The sequence below is a fragment of the Anabrus simplex genome, chromosome 1, assembly GCF_040414725.1.
Source record: "Anabrus simplex isolate iqAnaSimp1 chromosome 1, ASM4041472v1, whole genome shotgun sequence".
NCBI lineage: Eukaryota > Metazoa > Arthropoda > Insecta > Orthoptera > Tettigoniidae > Anabrus > Anabrus simplex.
The window spans coordinates 1,316,906,491-1,316,930,860 of record NC_090265.1 but is presented as its reverse complement, the minus strand read 5'-3'; the positions used below and the strand labels follow the sequence as shown (position 1 = coordinate 1,316,930,860).

At 39.6% G+C, this 24,370-nt stretch overlaps 1 protein-coding gene across 1 annotated transcript in view; it reads left to right on the top strand.

Annotated features, from left to right (window-relative positions):
- The window catches only part of LOC136858297 (uncharacterized), a 285,771-nt gene that overhangs the window by 89,868 nt on the left and 171,533 nt on the right, over positions 1-24,370 (top strand). Inside the window, exon 6 of the mRNA XM_067137726.2 lies at positions 22,925-23,090. Coding sequence (XP_066993827.2) covers positions 22,925-23,090 — 166 coding nt within the window. The remainder of the gene's footprint in view (positions 1-22,924; positions 23,091-24,370) is intronic.

Sequence of the window (24,370 nt, the reverse complement as noted above, 5' to 3'; positions counted from 1 at the left end):
TCTCCTCAAGCAACGCTGATGATATTGTTCCAGCTTCTTAAGGTGTCGACTGTAGCATGTCCAGGATTCGGATCCACAGAGTAAGGGTGGAACTACAACAGAATTGTACACAAGAATCTTTTTTGCAATATTGACATCATCACTGTCAAAAACTCGAGATCTTAACTTAGCAAAGGATGCTCCTGCACGGTTAATTCTGTGTTGGATTTCTGAATCTATATTTGTGCTGGGGAGAGGATGCTGCCTAGGTATGGAAAGGAGTTTACAACTTAAAGGCTCACTCCATTAATTATGACATTGATATCTCTTTGACCTTCCCCAGGGGCTGGTTGGTATAGGATCTGTGTTTTGCTGGGATTCAGTCTGAGTCCGATCTCGTACGCAGCAGAAAAAGTATTCAGGATTATCACAAGCTCTTCTTGTGTCTGAGCTACGACAGTATTATCATCAGCGTACTGTAACTCAACTAATGCTGCAGAGAATGTCCAAGTTTCTGCCTTTAAACAGCTCAAATTAAAAAGTTTATCATCCATCCTGCAAGTTATATGTATTCTTGGGGCCTGTTTCATAGAACTACAAGTCCACAAGTTGCAAGCAATTTTTCATACAAGTTGTTGGGAAAAAAAAATTCCTTTTTCATAAAAGCACTTGTAGGTACAAGTGAATTTATACAAGGTACAAGACTTGTCAACAAGTCAAAATTCATGTTATGTTTCATAAAGATACTTGTAGAGTACAAGAATGTGTAGAAAATACCATTTTTCTTACAAGTTGTTTGAGACGTGTAAGGCTGAATACAAGTCTGTGTAATTTGCTGTTAAATACTCAATAAGCAATTAGTTTTCAAGCTTTGTGTTAATTTTCATGTGGAACATGGATTGTTATATAGTAGTAGCACTGGTGATGAAGATATAATAGGGGGTGGACAAAGACGTAAAGGAACTTTCAGAAGTAGGGTTAACATGGCTTTCACAAGCTTTCATGAATACAATGAAAGATTTAGAATGAGTTCAGTAAAACTGGAGTCACTCCTACAAGAGGCAGGTAATCAACTTCAACATGCAACTAACAGAAACTGTGCTCTATCCCCAAAACAACAGTTACTTATAGAATTACAATGGTTAGGAAATGTGGGGCAATATCATGCAGTGGTTGATATGCATGGTGTATCAAAATCTATAGTGTGTGCAGAGCAGTTCATTCTGTTGTAAATGCAGTGAATATTGTCAAGTTTTCCACAGTTGTTGACTGGCCAGAGGAAACTGACCACATACTTCGAGAGTTCCGTGCTATTGCTCGTATGCCTCAAGTATGTGGACATATTGATGGAACACTAATAAACATTGATGCTCTTGTGGTAGGACATGAGAACAACTTTATTGATAGGCATGGGAACCATTCCATAAATTGCATGGTAGTGTGTGGACCAAATCTTAAGTTTTACTATGCAAGTGCTAAGTGGCCTCTAAGTACGCATGATGCATGCGTATTAAGAAACAGCACTCTTTCTCAACGCTTTGATGCTGGTTGGTGTCCATTTCAAAGTGCTAATCTTCTTGGTGATTCAGGGTACCCACTTAAAGAATGGCTCATTACACCTGTCTTTGGTAATATAAATGACCCTGCAGTTATGTGGTTTAATAAATCTCATAAGTCAACAAGACGTATAATTGAAAATGCCATTGGGATCTTAAAAGAGAAATTTCTCTGTGTCAATCATCTTAGAGTTAACCATAGTTTTGCAGCTAATATTTTTATTTGTTTTGTTACACTTTGTAATATTTCAAGAGAACTTTGAGGTCAGAGTATGATGAACATAGAACCTGTTGAAAATGAACACAATGAATCAGATTTTAACTATGTACCGCAGAATATTATAAAATTATTATGTACAAAGTTTATACCATGATAACCTAACCTTAAAATTTAAGACTGTAGGCCTATGTGACGATATATGTTTTAGTACTTATAACAGTGGTCTTCTTTAAATACTGCAAGACATCTCTAATATATAAAATCTATATTGTCTGTGATAAGATCCAGAGATAAGATGATATTATGAATATTCCTCCACTTTCCAACTTTATCTTCTTTCATGAGTGAAGGAGAGAAATCTCCTAACAAAATTCTTTCGGATCCCTGATTTTATTCAGGATTAAAATTTTGTTTGCAATTTGTTGTTGTTTCGAACTACTCATGTTCGACTCCACTTGGCTATCTCACAGAAATCAGCTGACTTGTAAGATTTGTAGTGAAATGTACCAACCTTACAATTGTAGAAATTTTGTTTATGAAACAAAAATTTCTTACAAGTGTTGGAACATCCACTTTTAACTACAACTTGTACACTTGTAGACTTGTAGCTTTATGAAACAGGCCCCTGGAGGGAGATCATCTCTGATAAGTTCCATGACAGTGGCAACATACAAGGAAAACGAAGCGGTGGCAAAGTGGAACTTCTCAAAAGTACAAATTGGAATTTGTGATATATTCTCTAGGTACTGCTTGATCACGGAAGGCAAACCAAATCAGCTCATGTGGCACTCTATTAAAAGCCTTTTCCTACGTACCTGTTGTGATAGCACATATCACACCCTGTGTAATTTTCTTAGTGCTTTCTTCATATGGATTTTTGAGCAAGGATTAAAGTGGTTAATGATCCAATAAAATGTGAAGTAAAATCTGTACAATATTAAAAGGATAAAAACACAGAATATAAATACCGGGTGTCCAAAATTAAAATTTGTTCAGTACGGTACAGCATGAGCTGTAATGATCGTATGTGTCTGAAATTTTGTAGATATGCTAAGCAGTAGGCTCAGGAATTATGCAACAAAATTGTTAGTTCCATGTTTTGCCACCAGGCAAAAATATGACGCTGTAAGCAATCGTAGGGGTCACAGAAAAAAAGGCAGGAAAGATCAAACACATGATAACAGTAGTTCTGGGAGTTTTATTAGCATTTATGGTTACAAATACTGTTTAATATGGCCTCCAAACTCAGCAACATGCTGCATACATAACACAGCATGGACAACAGTTGCCCGCAACATATCAGGTGAAATCAGCGACATGTCATCATATGCTAGCCTTTAGACCAGGCAGACACCAGACCTGTTCCTGATAGACATGATCTTTCAAATATCCCCACAACCAGAAGTCACATGGATTTAGGTCGGGAGACCTCTAGAGCTGTGCATCTGGAAAATGCCTAGAGATAATGCAGTTGTTACTGAAGGTTTCTCAAAGCAATTCCTTCACCTGGGCAGCGATGTATGGTTTTGTCCCATCTTGTATGAAGATTCCAGTGTGGTCACAGTTGCGTTCCTGCAAAGCTGGAATCACGTATTGCATAGGGAGGTCCCTATAACATGCAGATGTCACTGTACACCTAACAGGTCCACGAGACGTCATCTCCTCACAACGCTATTCTACCGGAAGAAAATGTTGGCATCAGAGTTATGGAATATTGCACGTTCTGACTGCTTAGAGCGCCATATTTTCGTGTGGTGGCAAAACTTGGAACTAATAATTTTTGTGGCATAATTTGTGAGCGCATTGCTTAGTTAGCATATCTATTAAATTTCAGACTCATACAATCATTACAGCCCGTGCTGTACCGCACAGAATACCATAACTTTAATTGTGGACACCCGGTATAATACAATGACAATGGTAACAGCTAAATAAATGAACTACAGCCTATAGCAGTTCTCAAATATGGTTAAGTATGCTTAGCATTTTCAACAATACAACGCTTTCCACGAATGGCACTCTCATTCTTCAGCTGGCCTTTTAACAAATGGAATGCCGACAAACATGGTTCACATGGCCCTACTTAATGAGGAGCCTATTATTAGTGAAGATGACCACAACCAAAAACAAAAGAAGGTTGAATTTTCTCAAAAACCATTAGAGTTAAGAAGAACATGCATACGATGTTTCTTTAAGATTTAATTTCAGGGCCACATGGTGAACTTCACTTTTGCTATTTGCTTTACGTCGCACTGACACAGATATGTCTTATGGCAACGATGGGATAGGAAAGGCCTAGGAATGGGAAGGAAGCGGGCGTTGCCTTAAGGTTCAGCCCCAGCATTTGCCTGGTGTGAAAATGAGAAACCACAGAAAACCATCTTCAGGACTGCCGACAGTGGGGTTCGAACCCACTATCTCCCGATTACTGGATACTGGCCGCACTTAAGCGACTGCAGCTATCAAGCTCGTTGAACTTCACTTTTAGATAGGGCCAACCGTTTACCTGTTATTTTAGTTGATATAGGGTAAAAGTTTTCTAAATTTGGGTACATAGTCCTGTAAAATCCCCCACTAGTTAAAAAATGTGAAATATATCAAAATCAAAGGTATCCAGGGTGTGGCTTTGGATTTCAAGCTACATAGTTACCAAATTTCAGCTCAATTGGTCCAGTAGTTTTTGAGCCTAACCGAAATGAACAGGTAGACAGACAGACAGAATATCATATTAATAGTATATGTGTGTGTGTACAGTGGAGTCTCGCTCAACCGACCTTAGCTTATCCGACATTCCGTGGTATCCAACGCTGGTAGGCTTAATTTGAACTTTAGGTGGAGGCAATTCTGGGACACCTGGTGTGGAGGGTGCGACCGTGAGACAAGCACTGGCAGCCATGCAGTAGAACCGGGTTTTCCTCAAGCACAGGTGCAGTGAGTTTTCAGTCATTGTTCAGTGTAGTATTGGTTGGATGCGGATGTTATAGTTTTCATATCCTTTGTGAATATGGCGAGTAAATGGGAGAAAGTGCTTGTTTCTGTGGAAGACAAGTTTAGTGGGTTAAATAGATTGGACAAAGGAAAAACTCTTAAAAAAGTGGCTTCAGATTATGGTATTGGATATGTTACAGTGGGAGACTTGAAACATAATAGAGAAAAACAACAAGAGCAACAAGTGATGCACGGAAAATTAGAAAAACAATGGAAAATGTTAGTACGAAAAAGTAAGTGAAGCACTATTTATTTGGTTCACTCAAAAGCAGGAAAATTCCCTGTCAATATCTGGACCCATTCTGCAATAAATGGCAGTGTATTTCCAGAAGGAGTTTAACCCTCTTAGTGCCAGCTCCCTTACGACCATGTTTGCTACGAGTGCCAGAGAGAAAATGCCTATTATGCAGCACCAAAGAAAAAAGCATATCCTGTCCTCACTTTTCAAGATATCTCATTGTAGTTTTCATTTTCTTGTTGCTAAATAATCTCTCTCCTCACTCATTATATTAACATCACGAAAATAATTCATAGTGCCCCGTAAAAAAATTAACTTTGTTCATGCAATTTTTGAAAAAAAATTTCAGATTTGAATCTCTGTACATCCTAGTAGTTTGATTTTACTCACCTAAATTTGGTATTCCTGTGCACACTGATGCATTGTTTACTAGTCTGTAAAATATCAATGTTTCAAGAATTAATCGTTCTTCTAAAAAATAATTTTCCGTATCACTACTCATACTCGTTATATGTACATATTTACACTTCACGAAATTTCACCTCTCACCACTTATGCAGTCCTACACACAAACGATGAAGTCCTTTCTTGCACCTGGCGCACACAATATTTGACCTTTTTATTGGTCCACCATTCTTATTGCTAGATACTACACAGTGTTTTAAATTTCTACCCGGTAATTTTTCTAACAAGGCCCCTCCTGCAGAAAGACTTTTTGCAGCAGGGATTGGATTTCTGTGACCTCTCCATTCTATTTCTAAATCCTCAATAATGCTAGAAGTAAACTGTAGTCTGGTCATTTTCTTATTAGAGGTATTTTCTTTATAGATTATATAGGAATTTAGAACCATCCTAGCAATGATGCTAAACACCACCTTCTTCCAAAATTTCAGTGTCCGCCTCTCATCCATCATATCTGAAGCATCTACTCTCCCATGTAGGTATTATATTTGTGAATTATATAGGGTTTTGTAATTTCCTTCTGTTTATTATTCTTAATTTTTGTTGTTGTTTTATTTTTAGCTACAGCGTTAGTGGACAAGAGCAAAACTGGATATTTTTGAGACTTTTTTCACGGTACCCTGCAACTAGAATTTCATTACTCCTATAATATTTCACTTGCCCTACATCAAATCTATCTTTTAGCCCTTGGGGTATTTCCTTCCTGTTTTGTCTAAGGGTACCAGTAAAATAAGTGTCGTTGGAAAATAGGTAACAAGCTAAAGGAATGCTTGGAAAAAAAGTTATCTGTTACTACATGGTAACCTTTCTGAAAATAATTTCCTAATTTTAACAATTTAGTGACTACCATGTGACCAATATTATTCGCCCGGGTACATTAGCTATCCGTTTAGCCGCCAATATAATTGCAGGTCACCTCCTTTTAACTCTTTTAGGGAATACTGGCCCTTCCTTAATTCTTTCTACGCTATCCATTTTACTTATTGCCCAAATACTTTGATTTGAGCTTCGTCAACTTCACTCTTCGCTCCTCGGTAGCAATAAAATCCCAAACAATAATTTGCAACGGAGTAACATAATATCCAAAATTTGATTCCCCACCTATGATGTTTTTTATTAGGGAGGTACTGTGCACCGAGCTCGATAGCTGCAGTCGCTTAAGTGCGGCCAGTATCCAGTATTCGGGAGATAGTAGGTTCGAACCCCACTGTCGGCAGCCCTGAAAATGGTTTTCCGTGGTTTCCCATTTTCACACCAGGCAAATGCCGGGGCTGTGCCTTAATTAAGGCCACGGCCGCTTCCTTCCCACTCCTAGCCCTTCCCTGTCCCATTGTCGCCATAAGACCTATCTGTGTCGCTGCAACGTAAAGCAACTAGCAAAAAAAAAAACAAAAAAAAAAAAAAGGTAATGTGTAAGGGAAGAGTGGCACTTTGTTCCAGTGAGTGACTCATCTATACTGAGATGTTGGTGAGGGCTATAATGTTGATGGAATACATGGTTTGCATCCTCTACAATGGGATCAAATCTGGCACATGGATCATAGTTCTGATGGCCTGGGAGGAACAATGTATTATTGTCAACTAGATGGAAGAATTTTAAAATTAACTGGGACCTGTTTCTGGAAAACATTTCCCCAAACCATGGAATGTTCCTGGAATTTTTAGCCCAGTATGAAAATATAGTAGGCCTACGAGTTATTCCCATTTCAAGTATAACTGCTACAAATGCCTTAATTTCTGCAACAGTGACAGGTTGCCATTCCCTGCTCTAGAATTAGGCAATAACTGCTGCACATGAGACAGAAATTGGCAGGCATACCGGTTTGTTTCCTTGACCATCAGTTCCCACAGGGAGAGGGTGAAAAATAGATTTAAATACTGACTTGGTTTAGAATATGAACGAGGTGCACGTTTAGGGTCAGGCGTCTCAATGAATGTAGGAGAGGGTTGAAATTGTACATCATGATCGGACTGAAATTCACGGAAATCGGGAATCTGATCATTGTGATTACTGTCTCCGTCAACTCCATCATTATTCCCATCACTATCATCACCATCTGAATCGGAAATTTCATGCATCACTGTCACACGAGTAGGTCGGATAACATCACCACTATCGTCATTGTTTGAAACATTACTGGCATTATTATCACTCTCAGTATCATCCGAAACATCGCCTGATTCAACATAATCAGAATCATTACTCAATGAATTAATATACTCTACCAAATCGTCATCATTTTCAAACACAGTACGAGAGCTCGTCGCCATTATTACAAACACACGGTCTACCGGTATGCACCAAACAGCTGAAACAGAAAAAATCATAACATCAACACAACATGCCACACAGAGATTCTGGTGGTAGATTTAGAAACTACGTAGTTTCTACTACGAAGTGATGCCGACTGGAGCTGCCATCTACCAGACATTAGTAAACTATTACGACTTACATAGACAGCTGCAGCAAGGAGCTTTTCACTAGCCTACAGAGGAGCGCGATCGCGCTCCCCGGCACTCTGAGTTAATGAAGGGGACCCTAATTTTACTGCCAGTGCTGGGTGGCTTGCTCGGTGGAAAAAACAGTACAGCATTGTGCAGCTTAATATCTGTGGGCCGGGCTGAGTGGCTCAGACGGTTAAGGCGTGGGCCTTCTAACCCCAACTTGGCAGGTTCGATCCTGGCTCAGTCCGGTGGTATTTGAAGGTGCTCATATACGACAGCCTCGTGTCGGTAGATTTACTGGCACGTAAAAGAACTCCTGCGGGACTAAATTCTGGCACCTCGGCGTCTCCGAAGACCTCAAAAAGTAGTTAGTGGGACGTAAAACAAATAACATCATGTATTATTTAATATCTGTGGAGAATGTCAGCTAAATCCGATGAAGTTGTGAAATTTAAAAGGGAATTTCAAGAAATAATTCTTGCTGAACGATTAACCGGTGATTAGATTTTTAATTGTGATGAGACTGGGCTGAATTTCAAGGTGCTGCCATCAAAACTCTCGCAGCCCAAGCAAGACGTCTGCAGCTGGCTACAAGCGTAGTAAGGAAAGAGTTACTGTTCTTGCCTGTAGTAATATTACCGGGAACTTAAAAGCAAAATTGCTTATGATCGGTAAAGCAAAGAAGCCTAGGACATTTATAAACATGTCTGTTAATGTTCCTGTTCATGTTCCTCCCTCCTAACGTGACGTCATTATGCTGCCAATGGACCAAGGTGTGCTGGAAACATTGAAAAGGAAATATTGGCGGAAACTCCTTTCATCGCCGATAGAGAAAATGGACAATGACAATGACATGATAGAAAAGTTAAAACGAAACAACATGAAAGATATGGCATACTGGATAGCGCAGTCTTGGGAAGAAGTTGAAACAACGACATTAGAAAGTCTTGGAACATATTGTTGACTGAGGTTGAACATCAAGAGGAGGTGGTACAAGAAGACATGGAAAACATTGTTCCCATACTGAACTGCGTTCCTGGCTGTGAGGATGATACGACTCAAGATGTAAGTGGTGTACACAAGATTAGCTGTTTGAACTGACCTTGATATTATTGGTTTTGTGAATGCTAACGAAAATGAGGATGATGAAGAAGTATGAGGCATTGCAGAACAAAAGGAGAAAACAATGACCTACAGTGAAGGATTATCGTCGATGGCGGGATCTCGCACCAAGAAAACCTGAATCAGCAGGCAAGCAGACATCGTTGACAAGTTTATTTCCATAAGATGTTTGGAATGTTTTTGTTCAATACTGCATCTACTGTGCAGTTGAATTGATAAGTCATTAAATAGAGTACCGTAAAACATAGTAATACAGTATAGCCTTCCTGTTTGTTTTAGTTTATTTTCAAAGTAATTCTGTATTATCCGACATTTTCGGTGACCCGACGTACTCGAGGTCCCGTTTAGGTCGGATAATCGAGACTCTACTGTATGTAATACTAACTGTTGTACCTGGCTTTGCTTCGTATAACTGTTACAAAGGCTCGAAATTTTTTGAAGACTCTCTCGCCTTATAGCAGATTAACGCTGTCTGTGAGTTTTAAATTTTTTGGCGCTATTCACAATCATTATGTGGATTCAGTAGCTTTATTTCAGCAGATTAATGCTAGTTAGAAATTGACCTTGTAAATAGCAAAAGTACTTCGGTACTATTCACATTAATTATGCTGATAAGAATATGGAAATGTGATTCCAGAAACAATAAGTATCCCAGTGGATTTTTGTTAACTATGAGTTCAAGCAGAATCTCTCCTTGGCATTCCCTACATTCACATCTGTGCCTACTTAGAACACCAGGTGTGTATGGTACTGTAGAATCCTTGAGCTGACGTTGCCATGGTTACGGCCAGTCATTTCCTCATCTGATTCGTACAATTGAGAGGAGGGGTAGTGTATTGCCAATATCTTGAAAATGGTTGGTTTTAGGCCTTTGAAACGTACCCCTACGTATGCGCGAAATGGCTGGCTTATTCATTAGTGAACGGAACCACGCCATAAACACAAGAAAGCTGAATTTTCTCGAAAAACATTAAAGAGTACTGAGTTTTGTTCGTCACTTCGTGAGGCTTAAAATTAGCTTTGTCTCGCAATATTTTGCCCATATTAGCCTATGCTAATGTGCCAAAGGGCTTAAATCTAGGGAATGGAGAGGGCTGTTTAATTTCTTGTAGACAGGGTTACATGCAGGGCCCTAAAAGATAAGTATACAAAATTTGGTTCAGATTGGTGGAACGGTATAGATTTGTATAAGGCAGACGTCATCACGTAGTTGCTTTAGGGTGCGGGTGTTACTTGCTCTGCTGTGGACGGCTGTCTGTCACGTGACGAGAGAGCAGCAGTCGGGCGGATTGCATGCCGTGGCCCGTGGCCGTACTGTACTTCCGGCTCGGAAATGTTACCATGTGAACAACTGCTGCTGCTGTTATTATTATTATTATTATTATTATTATTATTATTATTATTATTATTATTATTATTATTATTATTATTATTATTAGCTTATTCTCCCAATAATGGAAGACGTTAAGCAAACAACTCAATCAAGCTTTCCTTGGGTTCTTCTTGTTCTTCCAATAGGCTTTCATTCTCTCTGAGAAGGCTTTTTTACGTTCCTCCGACCATTTCGGTCTGCACTGTTTTCGCTTTGGTTGCTCTGATGTAACTTCCCACTTGTTGACTTTGTGTCTGAAGGTGTCTCTCTCTAAAATGTCTGTTGCACATTTGTTTGCGTTTTTGAGGTCCTTTTGAAGTTCGTCCAGCCAAGGTGTTGAATTCTTAAGTGAGCTAACATAATTTAATATTCTTTTTGACAGTCGATTTTCTGGTAATCTTGTGAGGTGTCCAAAGAATTTCATTCGTCTTTTCTTAATGTCAGTTTCAATGTTTGAAACTTTTTCTGTTGTTTTGATTGATTGTAGCCTGTAACCATCTTGGGTATATCTTGCTCCTAGGATTTTCCTGATGATCTTCCTCTCTTGCTTTTTTATTTCTTCTAATTCTTGTTTACTGTTAAGTGACAATGTTTCACTTGCGTAAAGGACTGTTGGTTTTATGACTGTGTTGTAATGCCGAATTTTTGTCTGTCTTGACATGCATTTTTTGTTGTAGATGTCTTGAACTAACCCTAATGCCTTCTTGACTTTTTGGAGACGGTTTTGCTGTGAGATCTTCTCAAGGCCTGTCAGTTCGATGAATTCTCCGAGGTATTTAAAGTACGAGACCCGGTCGATTTTACCATATTTTGTTCTCAGGCTCGTGATATCTGTCTTTGAACAGAAGAATTTGGTTTTCTCAAATGAAATCTGTAGTCCCACTTTTTCTGCAGATTCCTTAAGTATCTCAAGCTGCTTGATGGCAGTCTCCTCATCCTCTGTTAAAATCGCCAGATCGTCCGCAAATGCGAGGTATGGTACGTAGAGGTTGTTTTTGGGAAAGCCCAATCGGATCGGTTTCCAAGATTCACGTTTCTTGAGTTCCTTCTCCCATTCTTCCATAACCTTGTCTAGGACGACGTTGAACAGAATAGGAGAGAGTCCATCACCTTGTCTCACACCTGTTTGAAGGTCGAAGGGTTCTGAAATTTCTCCCATAAATTTCACTTTAGATTTTGTGCCCGTTAGTGTTTGTTTTATGAGTTCTAGTGTTTTGGGATCTAGTCCTCTCTCTTCTAGAATTTGGAATAGTGAGGGTCTGTCTATCGAATCATATGCCTTTTTGAAATCTACAAATGTGCATACTGTAGGCTTTTGTCGGAGGGCTCGTAGTTTAAGTATGGTTTTGAGGTTGAAAATTTGTTCTGGGCATGACCTGTTTGATCTGAATCCTGCTTGAAATTCTGATAATTTGGGTTCTAATTGTTGTTGTGTTCTATGCAAGAGACAGGCTGATAGTATTTTGTATGTGACTGATACAAGTGAGATTCCTCTGTAATTGTTTACGTCTAACTTGCTGCCTTTTTTATGTAGTGGATGGATTAGAGCAATCTTCCAGTCATCCGGTAACTTTTCGGTTTGCCAAATGTTTTGGATTCAACACCTTGGCTGGACGAACTTCAAAAGGACCTCAAAAACGCAAACAAATGTGCAACAGACATTTTAGAGAGAGACACCTTCAGACACAAAGTCAACAAGTGGGAAGTTACATCAGAGCAACCAAAGCGAAAACAGTGCAGACCGAAATGGTCGGAGGAACGTAAAAAAGCCTTCTCAGAGAGAATGAAAGCCTATTGGAAGAACAAGAAGAACCCAAAGAAAGCTTGATTGAGTTGTTTGCTTAACGTCTTCCATTATTGGGAGAATAAGCTAATAATAATAATAATAATAATAATAACAGCAGCAGCAGTTGTTCACATGGTAACATTTCCGAGCCGGAAGTACAGTACGGCCACGGCATGCAATCCGCCCGACTGCTGCTCTCTCGTCACGTGACAGACAGCCGTCCACAGCAGAGCAAGTAACACCCGCACCCTAAAGCAACTATGTGATGACGTCTGCCTTATACAAATCTATACCGTTCCACCAATCTGAACCAAATTTTGTATACTTATCTTTTAGGGCCCTGCGTGTAACCCTGTCTACAAGAAATTAAACAGCCCTCTCCATTCCCTAGATTTAAGCCCTTTGGCACATTAGCATAGGCTAATATGGGCAAAATATTGCGAGACAAAGCTAATTTTAAGCCTCACGAAGTGACGAACAAAACTCAGTACTCTTTAATGTTTTTCGAGAAAATTCAGCTTTCTTGTGTTTATGGCGTGGTTCCGTTCACTAATGAATAAGCCAGCCATTTCGCGCATACGTAGGGGTACGTTTCAAGGGCCTAAAACCAACCATTTTCAAGATATTGGCAATACACTACCCCTCCTCCCAATTGTACGAATCAGATGAGGAAATGACTGGCCGTAACCATGGCAATGTCAGCTCAAGGATTCTACAGTACCATACACACCTGGTGTTCTAAGTAAGCACAGATGTGAATGTAGGGAATGCCAAGGAGAGATTCTGCTTGAACTCATAGTTAACAAAAATCCACTGGGATACTTATTGTTTCTGGAATCACATTTCCATATTCTTATCAGCATAATTAATGTGAATAGTACCGAAGTGCTTTTGCTATTTACAAGGTCAATTTCTAACTAGTATTAATCTGCTGAAATAAAGCTACTGAATCCACATAATGATTGTGAATAGTGCCTAAAAATTTAAAACTCACAGACAGCGTTAATCTGCTATAAGGCGAGAGAGTCTTCAAAAAATTTCGAGCCTTTGTAACAGTTATACGAAGCAAAGCCAGGTACAACAGTTAGTATTACATACAGTAGAGTCTCGATTATCCGACCTAAACGGGACCTCGAGTACGTCGGGTCACCGAAAATGTCGGATAATACAGAATTACTTTGAAAATAAACTAAAACAAACAGGAAGGCTATACTGTATTACTATGTTTTACGGTACTCTATTTAATGACTTATCAATTCAACTGCACAGTAGATGCAGTATTGAACAAAAACATTCCAAACATCTTATGGAAATAAACTTGTCAACGATGTCTGCTTGCCTGCTGATTCAGGTTTTCTTGGTGCGAGATCCCGCCATCGACGATAATCCTTCACTGTAGGTCATTGTTTTCTCCTTTTGTTCTGCAATGCCTCATACTTCTTCATCATCCTCATTTTCGTTAGCATTCACAAAACCAATAATATCAAGGTCAGTTCAAACAGCTAATCTTGTGTACACCACTTACATCTTGAGTCGTATCATCCTCACAGCCAGGAACGCAGTTCAGTATGGGAACAATGTTTTCCATGTCTTCTTGTACCACCTCCTCTTGATGTTCAACCTCAGTCAACAATATGTTCCAAGACTTTCTAATGTCGTTGTTTCAACTTCTTCCCAAGACTGCGCTATCCAGTATGCCATATCTTTCATGTTGTTTCGTTTTAACTTTTCTATCATGTCATTGTCATTGTCCATTTTCTCTATCGGCGATGAAAGGAGTTTCCGCCAATATTTCCTTTTCAATGTTTCCAGCACACCTTGGTCCATTGGCAGCATAATGACGTCACGTTAGGAGGGAGGAACATGAACAGGAACATTAACAGACATGTTTATAAATGTCCTAGGCTTCTTTGCTTTACCGATCATAAGCAATTTTGCTTTTAAGTTCCCGGTAATATTACTACAGGCAAGAACAGTAACTCTTTCCTTACTACGCTTGTAGCCAGCTGCAGACGTCTTGCTTGGGCTGCGAGAGTTTTGATGGCAGCACCTTGAAATTCAGCCCAGTCTCATCACAATTAAAAATCTAGTCACCGGTTAATCGTTCAGCAAGAATTATTTCTTGAAATTCCCTTTTAAATTTCACAACTTCATCGGATTTAGCTGACATTCTCCACAGATATTAAATAATACATGATGTTATTTGTTTTACGTCCCACTAACTACTTTTTGAGGTCTTCGGAGACGCCGAGGTGCCAGAATTTAGTCCCGCAGGAGTTCTTTTACGTGCCAGTAAATCTACCGACACGAGGCTGTCGTATTTGAGCACCTTCAAATACCACCGGACTGAGCCAGGATCGAACCTGCCAAGTTGGGGTTAGAAGGCCCACGCCTTAACCGTCTGAGCCACTCAGCCCGGCCCACAGATATTAAGCTGCACAATGCTGTACTGTTTTTTCCACCGAGCAAGCCACCCAGCACTGGCAGTAAAATTAGGGTCCCCCTCATTAACTCAGAGTGCCGGGGAGCGCGATCGCGCTCCTCTGTAGGCTAGTGAAAAGCTCCTTGCTGCAGCTGTCTATGTAAGTCGTAATAGTTTACTAATGTCTGGTAGATGGCAGCTCCAGTCGGCATCACTTCGTAGTAGAAACTACGTAGTTTCTAAATCTACCACCAGAATCTCTGTGTGGCATGTTGTGTTGATGTTATGATTTTTTCTGTTTCAGCTGTTACAATTTTGCAGGCATGAGATACTAAACTAATGGTGCGGTAGTTTACACACCTGTCAGCACCGGCTTTCTTGGGAATAGGTATAACAACATTCTGCCAAAAATCAGATGGGACTTCTCCTGTCTCATACATCTTGCACACTAAATGAAATAACCTTGCCATGCTGGTTTCTCCTAAGGCAGTCAGTAATTCAGAGGGAATGTCATCAATTCCAGGTGCCTTGTTCCTATTTAGGTCACTCACAGCTCTGTCAAACTCTGACCTCAAAATTGGGTCTCCCATTTCATCAGCATCAACAGCCTCTTCATGTTCCAGAACCAAATTATCTACATCTTTACCTTGATACAACTGTTGGATATGCTCCTGCCATCTTTCTGCTTTGTCTTCTTTCCCTAGAAGTGGCTTTCCATCTGAGCTCTTAATATTCATACACCTAGATTTCCTTTCTCCAAAGTTTTCCTTGATTTTCCTGTATGCAGCATCTACCTTTCCTAGGACCATACAATCTTCGACATCCTTGCATTTCTCCTTCAGCCATTCTTCCTTAGCTACCTTGCACTTTCTATCCACTTGATTCTTTAATCGCCTGTATTCTTTTCTGCCCTCTTCATTTCTAGCATTCTTGTATTTTCATCGTTCATCAATCAGGTCTAGTATCTCCTGAGTTATCCACTGATTCTTAGTTGATCTTTTCTTCCTTCCTAATATTTCTTCAGCAGCCCTACTGACTTCATTTTTCATGACTCTCCACTCTTCCTATATAGTGTTTGCTTCAGCCTTTTCATTTAGTCCTTTTGCAACATGTTCCTTGAAACAATCCCTCACACTATTTTCTTTCAACTTGTCTAGATCCCATCTTTTTGCATTCTTTCCTTTCTTCAATTTCTTCAACTTCAGATGGCATTTCGTGACCAACAAGTTGTGGTCAGAGTCCACGTCTGCTCCTGGGAATGTTTTGCAATCTAACACCTGGTTTCTGATCTCTGCCTAATCATAATGAAGTCTATTTGATACCTTCCAGTGTCTCCAGGTCTCGTCCACCACGTTTGTGGTGTTTGAACCAAGTATTGGCAAGGACTGAATTATGATCAGTGCAGAATTGAACAAGCCGACTTCCTCTTTCGTTCCTTTGTCCCAATCCAAATTCTCCTACTGTACTACCTTCTCTTCCTTGGCCTACCACTGCATTCCAGTCTCCCATCACAATTAGATTCGTCACCTTTTACATATTGTATTAAATCTTCTATCTCCTCATATATTCTTTCGATTTCTTCATCATCCACTGAACTAGTAGGTATATAGACCTGCACTATTGTGGTGGGCATTGGTTTGGTGTCTATCTTGACGACAATAATTCCTTCACTATGCTGGTCATAGTAGCTTACCCGCTGCCGTATTTTCTTATTCATTATTAAACCAACTCCTGCATTTCCCCTGTTTGATTTCGTGTTGATAATTCGGTAGTCACCTGACCAAAAATCTTGTTCTTACTGCCAACGTACTTCACTTATACCAACTACATCTAACTTTAGCCTATCCATCTCCCTTTTCAGATTCTCTAACCTACCACAACGATTCAAACTTCTAACATTCCACGCTCCGACTCGCGGAATGTCAGTATCCATCTTCCTGATGATCGCCCCTTCTCGTGTAGTCCCCACCCGGAGATCCGAATGGGGGACTATTTTACCTCCGGAATATTTTACCCGGGAGGAAGCCATCATCAGTACATCATTCATACAGAGAGCTGCATGTCCTCGGGAGGTAGTTACGGCTGTAGTTTCCCGTTGCTTTCAGCTGTGTAGCAGTATCAACACAGCTAAGCCATGTTGAGTATTATTACAAGGCCGTATCAGTCAGTCATCTAGACTGCCGCCCTTGCAACTACCGAAAGGCTGCTACCCCACTTCCGATGAACCATTCGTTAGTCTGGTCTCTCAACAGATACCCATCCGATATGGTTGCACCTGCGGCTCGGCTATCTGTATCATTGGGACATGCAAGCCTCCCCACCGCGGCAAGGTCACATGGTTCACAGAGGAGTTTATCGATAGGAACACTAATAATATAAATATTTGAGAATTAAATTCTAGGCCTTCCCCTAATCTGATCCTGACAGCCTCTCTGTGGTCTGAAACCACACTGGTTTTCATCCAACTTCCTCTCAACGACTGTTTGCACCATCGCTTCCAAGATGCCAGTGAATACTTTGTCTGGTATACTAATCAATGAGATACCTCGATAGTTGTTGCAATCCTTCCTGTCCCCTTGCTTATAGATAGGTGCAATTACTGCTTTTGTCCAATCTGAAGGTACCTTACCAACACTCCATGCTAATCTTACTACTCGATGAAGCCATATCATCCCTGTCTTCCCACTCATACTTCACAATTTCAGGTCTAATTTCATCTATTCCTGCTTCTTTATGACAATGGAGTTTATTTACCATCCTTTCCACTTCCTCAAGCATAATTTCACCAACATCATTTTCCTCCTCCCCATGAGCTTGGCTGTTCGCACTACTACCAGGGTGATTTCCTTTTACATTGAGAAGATGTTCAAAATATTCCCTTACCGAGCTCGATAGCTGCAGTCGCTTAATTGCGGCCAGTGTCCAGTATTCGGCAGATAGTAGGTTCGAACCCCACTATCGGCAGCCCTGAAAATGGTTTTCCGTGTTTTCCCATTTTAACACCAGGCAAATGCTGGGGCTGTACCTTAATTAAGGCCACGGCCGATTCCTTCCCACTCCTAGCCATTTCCTGTCCCATCGTCGCCATAAGACCTATCTGAGTCGGTGCGACGTAAAGCAAAAAAAAAAAAAATTCCCTCCACCTCTCCAGTGATTCCCTGGGATCTATTATGAGTTCACCTGAATCACTCAAAACACTGTTCATTTCCTTTTTCCCCTCCGTTCCTGAGATTATTACTGTCCAGAAAGGTTTCCCTGCTGCTTGACCTAGCCTTTCCAGATTGTTACCAAAATCTTCCCATGACTTCTTTTTGGATTCAACAACTATTTGTTTCGCTCTGTTTCTTTCATCTACGTACAAATCCCTGTCTGCCTCGGCCCTTGTTTGGAGCCATTTCTGATAAGCCTTCTTTTTACGTTTACAAGCTGCTCTCACTTCATCATTTCACCAAGATGTTCGCCTTTTCTCATCTTTACACAGTTGTTCCTAGGCATTCCCTTGCTGTTTTTACTACAGCATCCCTGTATGCCACCCATTCACTTTCTGTATCCTGAACCTGCTTACTGTCTACTGTTTGAAACTTCTCACTAATCATATCCATGTACTTGTGTCTAATTTCCTCGTCCTGGAGATTTCCTACCCTTATTCGTTTGCAGACAGATTTCACTTTCTCTACCCTAGGCCTAGAGATACTTGGTTCACTGCAGATCAGATAGTGGTCTGTATCATCGAAAAATCTGCAGAAAACTCGTACATTCCTAACAGATTTCCTGAATTCTGTTAAGATATAGTCTATTATGGATCTGGTACCCTTAGCCTCCCATGTGTAGCGGTGAATAGCCTTATGCTTGAAGAATGTATTCGTAACAGCTAAATCCATACTAGCACAGAAGTCCAGCAAACGCTTCTCATTCTCATCAGCTTCCATATTTTCCCCACATTTACCAGTCACCCTTTCATATCCATCAGTTCTATTCCCATTAACACTATTCTATCCTTGCTGTTGACCCTGACCACGATGTCGCTCAATACTTCATAAAACTTGTTAACTTCATCCTCATCTGCACCCTCACATGGTGAATACACGGACACAATTCTAGTCCTAATTCCTCCAGCTACAAATCTACACACATCATTCGCTCATTTACGTGCCTAACAGAAACTATGTTGCATGCAATGGTATTCCGGATAAAGAGCCCTACCCCAGGATCTGCCCTTCCCTTTCTAACACCCATCAAGTACACTTTATAATCTCCTATCTCTTCCTTGTTATTTCCCCTTACCCGAACATCACTTACTCCTAGCACATCCAAATGCATCCTCTTTCTTTCTTCCATAAGCCCCATTAATATTGATAGCTCCCCATCAAATTCCATTTCGTTTGCCAAGTTGTTTCCAAGGAGTCTCTCGCCTGTCCCTTAGGTCCGAGTCTTGCTTAAAATGTTCTGAGCTCGGTAAATTCATGAAGCAGGATGCTACCCTACTTGCCCATAGTCCAAGTGAGGATCTCTCCTCTAACGGGTTATGGACCACTGGTGAATTGTATAGTCCTAGCCACCTGAGCACAAGGAGGGCCGTGACTCAGAATATGTCCGAAATGCCCACTCCCATTCCATAGCAACTGGTATCCCGACTCTCAGGACCACTTACCAGGCCACTCAGCCGTTGCCCATGGTTCACGAATTAGGACGTGACTACAGTAACCCACGAACATGACAATATTCATAGAGTCACCAGTATATTCAAAAAGAATAATGTAAAGGTATCGTACTGATAACAAGAGTACCAAAGTTTTACATAATACAGCTACTGTAAATAAATCCAACCCTTATCTTAGATCTGGTGTGTACATATTCCAGTGCAATGACTGTGGCAGCGCCTATCTGGGGCAAACTGGGCGCAACTTTAAGATAAGATACGCTGAGCACGTTAATGTAGTAAAATACAACAGATTCTTCGCTGTGGGGCAACATGTCCATGAACTAAGACATAATTTTACAAACTTGGAACAAGATATTCAAATATTAGTGACTTTATGCAAAGGACCATTGCTGGATGCTGCTGAATTATGTTACATTCATTTAGACCAGTATTTTGATGCAAATCTCAACTTTAATGATATTCTGAGACTCCGAAGGTTCTCTTCTCTTTCCTGATAACATTTTTCAAAAACGTTCAAATTCCAAACAAGAATTTAATTTTACGTATAATACCCAACATTAGTTTCGTAGTCCATGCCCACCAGGCTCCTTCCACACGCCCGGCCCACACGCACTGCCTCGGCCCACCCCTATTTCCCCTCCCTAGCACCATCTGATTATGCATACCTGGTCAGAGCTGTCTCATTGTTCATAGTACGTTGTTTGCAATAGTATCGTCCCACGGCAATTTTAGGTGAGTCCTACATACCTTTATATCATTATGTCGATTAGAGCCACAACACTCCCAGCATTTTATCGTTAATGACGTTTTCATATATTTTCACAGGTTCAACATTGAACTGAGAAACATAGGTTTTACAAACATCTTAAGAAGCCACTTAAATGTTTTCACCTCATAGGCCTAGGACATAGAAGATTTTAACCCCGAAAATTCTATCTGGAAAACCTTTACTATTTTCAAGATGGTACTGCAGTAAACACACTGTAGTTGAATGGATCATAATATTTCATAAAGCAAATCGCACATCAAATTTAAGGACTCTATAACTGCTTGTCCATAAGGATATCATTTAACTAATGAACTTTTTACTACATGTTTGATTCGCAAGTTTTTTACTTGTGATAATAGTTTTTAATGTGTCAAGGTTTTATTGTAGATTTTGTTGTGTTTCACACCAAACATTTTAAGGTATCTCATGAATTTTATATATAAGGTTGCCTATTTTCCGAGAACAGCTGAAGATGACGCTAATATGCGTTGAAACTAGTCCTGTAATATTTAATATGTTGTAATTATATAACAGCATTAAAATTGTATTGAATAGGTGGGTATAAGGGTTATTTATTGTAATTCTTGGTTCAATACGGAAAAATGATATTTCTTACATTAACAGTACTACCCATACAAAATTGAAAAGTCCGCAACTCGTAAACGATCAACAATAGGGCAGATGTTCATACAGACATTTTGTGTTGTTCCGGGGTGTATCCACCCCTGGATTACTTCCCACATGTTTGGGAACACTGTGGATAAGGGGGTGCAGTATGAGGTCCATTGTGAAGTATCTATCATCCGGTGTCAAGTTTCCAGTATCATTTGTCTGGTCTATCCAGATTCCTATCTGTCTGGAGATGGTTGTCAGTGAATATTGTCATTGCTCTCTTGGTATTGATATGCAGTCGCCTTATGCTATCTGGACTATATTTCATCACATATCTTGCTTTCTGAGATTATGTATGTTACTGCAGAACTTTCTACAGTGTGTGCACATAGGTAGACAGTATGTTACCTATGGATGATGTGTATTACTTGTTCTAAGATTTATGTGCTTGACAATCTATGGCCTGTTTGTTAAGCATAGATAAGTAGTGTGTGTTTTTGAAAGTGAAAATCTATTTAAACAAAATGATCAGTGAAAATGATAAGGTACAGTTTTCAGCAAAATGATACAAATCTGGATACCATATGATGGTTAAATTCTGGAATTTGTGTTTTCCCATACGCATAAAATAAGTGAAGGGTATTCTCCTTAAATTTGCTTGCTGTTGTTCTTGTTACAAATGTTAGCTCATCTTTCATTGTATTTCTCAACTACTTTAATTATGGATCCAGTTTTTTTTATGTAGGGAGAACTTCCAGACTTTTTTGTCAGAATCCATAAGTGTGATTGTCTTTTGTTAAACTCATATTGATACAGTGCTCCTGCATGGATTATGTTTGTCAAAATATATATACTGCAGTTTATATTTAACATGAAGTTATTGCAGAATCTAGGTGCAGTTCCCACCTGTTTAATCATTCTCAGAGGGTTAGGTTAGGCCCATACTGGATATACCAGTACACAGCCTATTATAACTTTAAGGCTTTCAGTCTGTCAAAAACAGTTATTATAACACACATAATATACCTGTAAAAAAAAAATACCCACTGTACATAGAACTCCCTGAATTTACAATTCAAACATTCCACTGCATTCTAGATCCTTATTCTGCCAACCCTAAATAATTGAAAAAATTGTGTTCCCTTGTAGCGGCTCATGACCAAACTGACCTGTAAATGGGGTAGAAGACCAAATCGGTCATAGTGTTCATAGTCATGTATCAGTACTGTCAATACAAATAGTGTCATTGTTATGGTTCTTCATCACTGAATTAGCTAACAAAATTTCATTCAAAAATATCTTCAAGTAACTTCCACTATTGCTAAGATCATCACTTTCATTTTAAAATCTCAGTAATTTTTTTTTAAATGAACTTCCAATGTCTTTTATCGTGTTAGACAATCACTGTCTTTAAACTTACATGTCGTTACGATAACAGTCCGGCAAGTCTTTTCAAAGAGAATATAGCTGTTTACAAGTCCAAAGAGTCATCACCAGATGTCAGAAGCGTACTATAGCTGCAATGCAAGTGGTTTAATCGATCAAAGAAGTTATAGCAGGATCAAATCCGTGTTGGGTGTGGCTTGACATAGGATGTATGCAAGATATTTTTGTTGGTAGATATTTCACAGATATTTTGCCCCACAAATACTGGGGTATTTCATCATTTCTACCAATCATAATAAACATTTTAAAAAGTACAGGAATTACCTGATGCTACCAGTTACAGGTATAAACCATGGTTGTCTTGCAGTGGGGTCATCATTCCTTGCTCACAAGTGATGAGCTGCTGGGGAATAGGGTGCTTAGTACTTCGATGATTTGAAGAAAACGTGCCATTCCTCGGCAAATCTCATAGTTTAAGAAAATATTGAAGAAAATTTGCAATGTAACCACTCTAGTTCCTTGAAGGTAAATATGTAAATGTGAATAAATTGGAAATGTTTGTCTACAAAGTTCTGTCTGCAGTAAATCTGCAGTTCTTCTGACCTGCTTTGCTGTTCTGAAAAACTGACCCTTGTCTTTATTTTTTGGAACTTACAGAGAGCAGATAATACATAGTTCTCCCTTTTCCTACTCAAGTATGATTTATTGTTGAGATCCCCCACATTTGATACCAGAACATCCCTTGGATATTTTAAATTACATTTAGAAACAAAACAGCATTTCAGCAGTATTTTAAAGCTAATAAACATCCACCATAGTCAAGTAAGTAAGCAAGTACCGTAAGTAAAGTATGGCTTCATCCTTAACATATTGTGTACGCTGTACATTTTTCTTTTGATTGTAGTGTGAACCTATTCACGGTTGGGGTCTACGTCGTGGAGGCTATCAGTGTAGATGTAGACCTGGATTTAGGCTACCAACCATAGTAAGAAGACCCTTTCTAGGTGAAATTGTTGAAAGAGCTACAGCAGAGCAATATTATAATGGATTTGACTGCCAGAAAATTGGATGTGAGTACAAATTAATTCTTAGGAAACTTTTGCTGTACTATTCTGTAAAACCTTTGTGTCATGAATTCTGGGATGAAATTTCTCAACATTGCATCGTTTAAAAAATAAATGACCGGACAAGTTGGCTGTGCGGTTAGGGGCACGCAGCTGTGAGCTTGCATCCAGGAGACAGTGGGTTCGAACCCCACTGTCGGCAACCCTGAAGATGGTTTTCCATGGTTTCCCATTTTCACACCAGGCAAATGTTGGGGCTGTTCCTTAATTAAGGCCACAGCCTTCCACCCTTAGGCTTTTCCTATCCCATTGTCGTCATAAGTCCTGTATGTGTCGGTATGACATAAAGCCAATTGCAACTTGCCAACTTTCCCGTTTTAGGCAAGAAACTCCTGATTTTCAACGGTTTTTCCTGCCTCCCGATTATCCTATTATTTCTCCCGATTTAGCTTATTTTTTGGTGAACTTCAAACATTTGTTTTCAAATCCACACATTTCAGCTTTGTATGCCAGTGGCCGGAAGTCCTTTGCTCATTTGCCACTTTCAAATGAAACATTGACATTTATTAATACGAGAAATGTGCACGAATGTGCGATGTTTATTGAAACCTGCATATTATGACATTTATATTGATTGGCAATATCTTGTTCTTGCGTGTTGTGTTTGTTCACATCAGTCTAGTTGATTCTAGAAACTAGTTGCTAGATTTCGAGTCTTTTTTTAGTAATTTAGTGACAGAATTTCAAAAATAGCGTCTAGTGACTTTTCTAGAGATTTTTCGAGCCACTTGGAGGCAATTCTGGCAAATTTTAATTTATTACTTGATGAAAATAGCATTGCGCTTCACATAATCACACGGGCGCATGATGCAATATATTAATCTATGCATTTGCTAAGTAATGGCATCTTAAGTGCATGACTGATCCATACATGTGGAGCACAAGTTCATACTATTTTTGGAAGGCTTATTGGAGACCGATCATCTCACTCGCATACTTCATGTAAGGGAATAGAGATGTGTAAGTTTTAGCCCTGTAGCCTTGTATAAGAACGGTCAAGTTTTGAGATAATAAGTGTTAAAAATATGTACCATAGTACTCGTGTATTGCGTAAGATATGCAGAATAAGCTCTTTTGACCAATTGTGTCTCCTCATTTCTCCTGATTTTTTCCTGATTTTAAAATCAAAATATCCTAATTTTTCGTTTTTTAAAGTTGGCAGGTATGCAATTGTGAAAAAGGAAAGAAAATGAGTACAGAAACTACCTGCCACTATTGCTTATAGA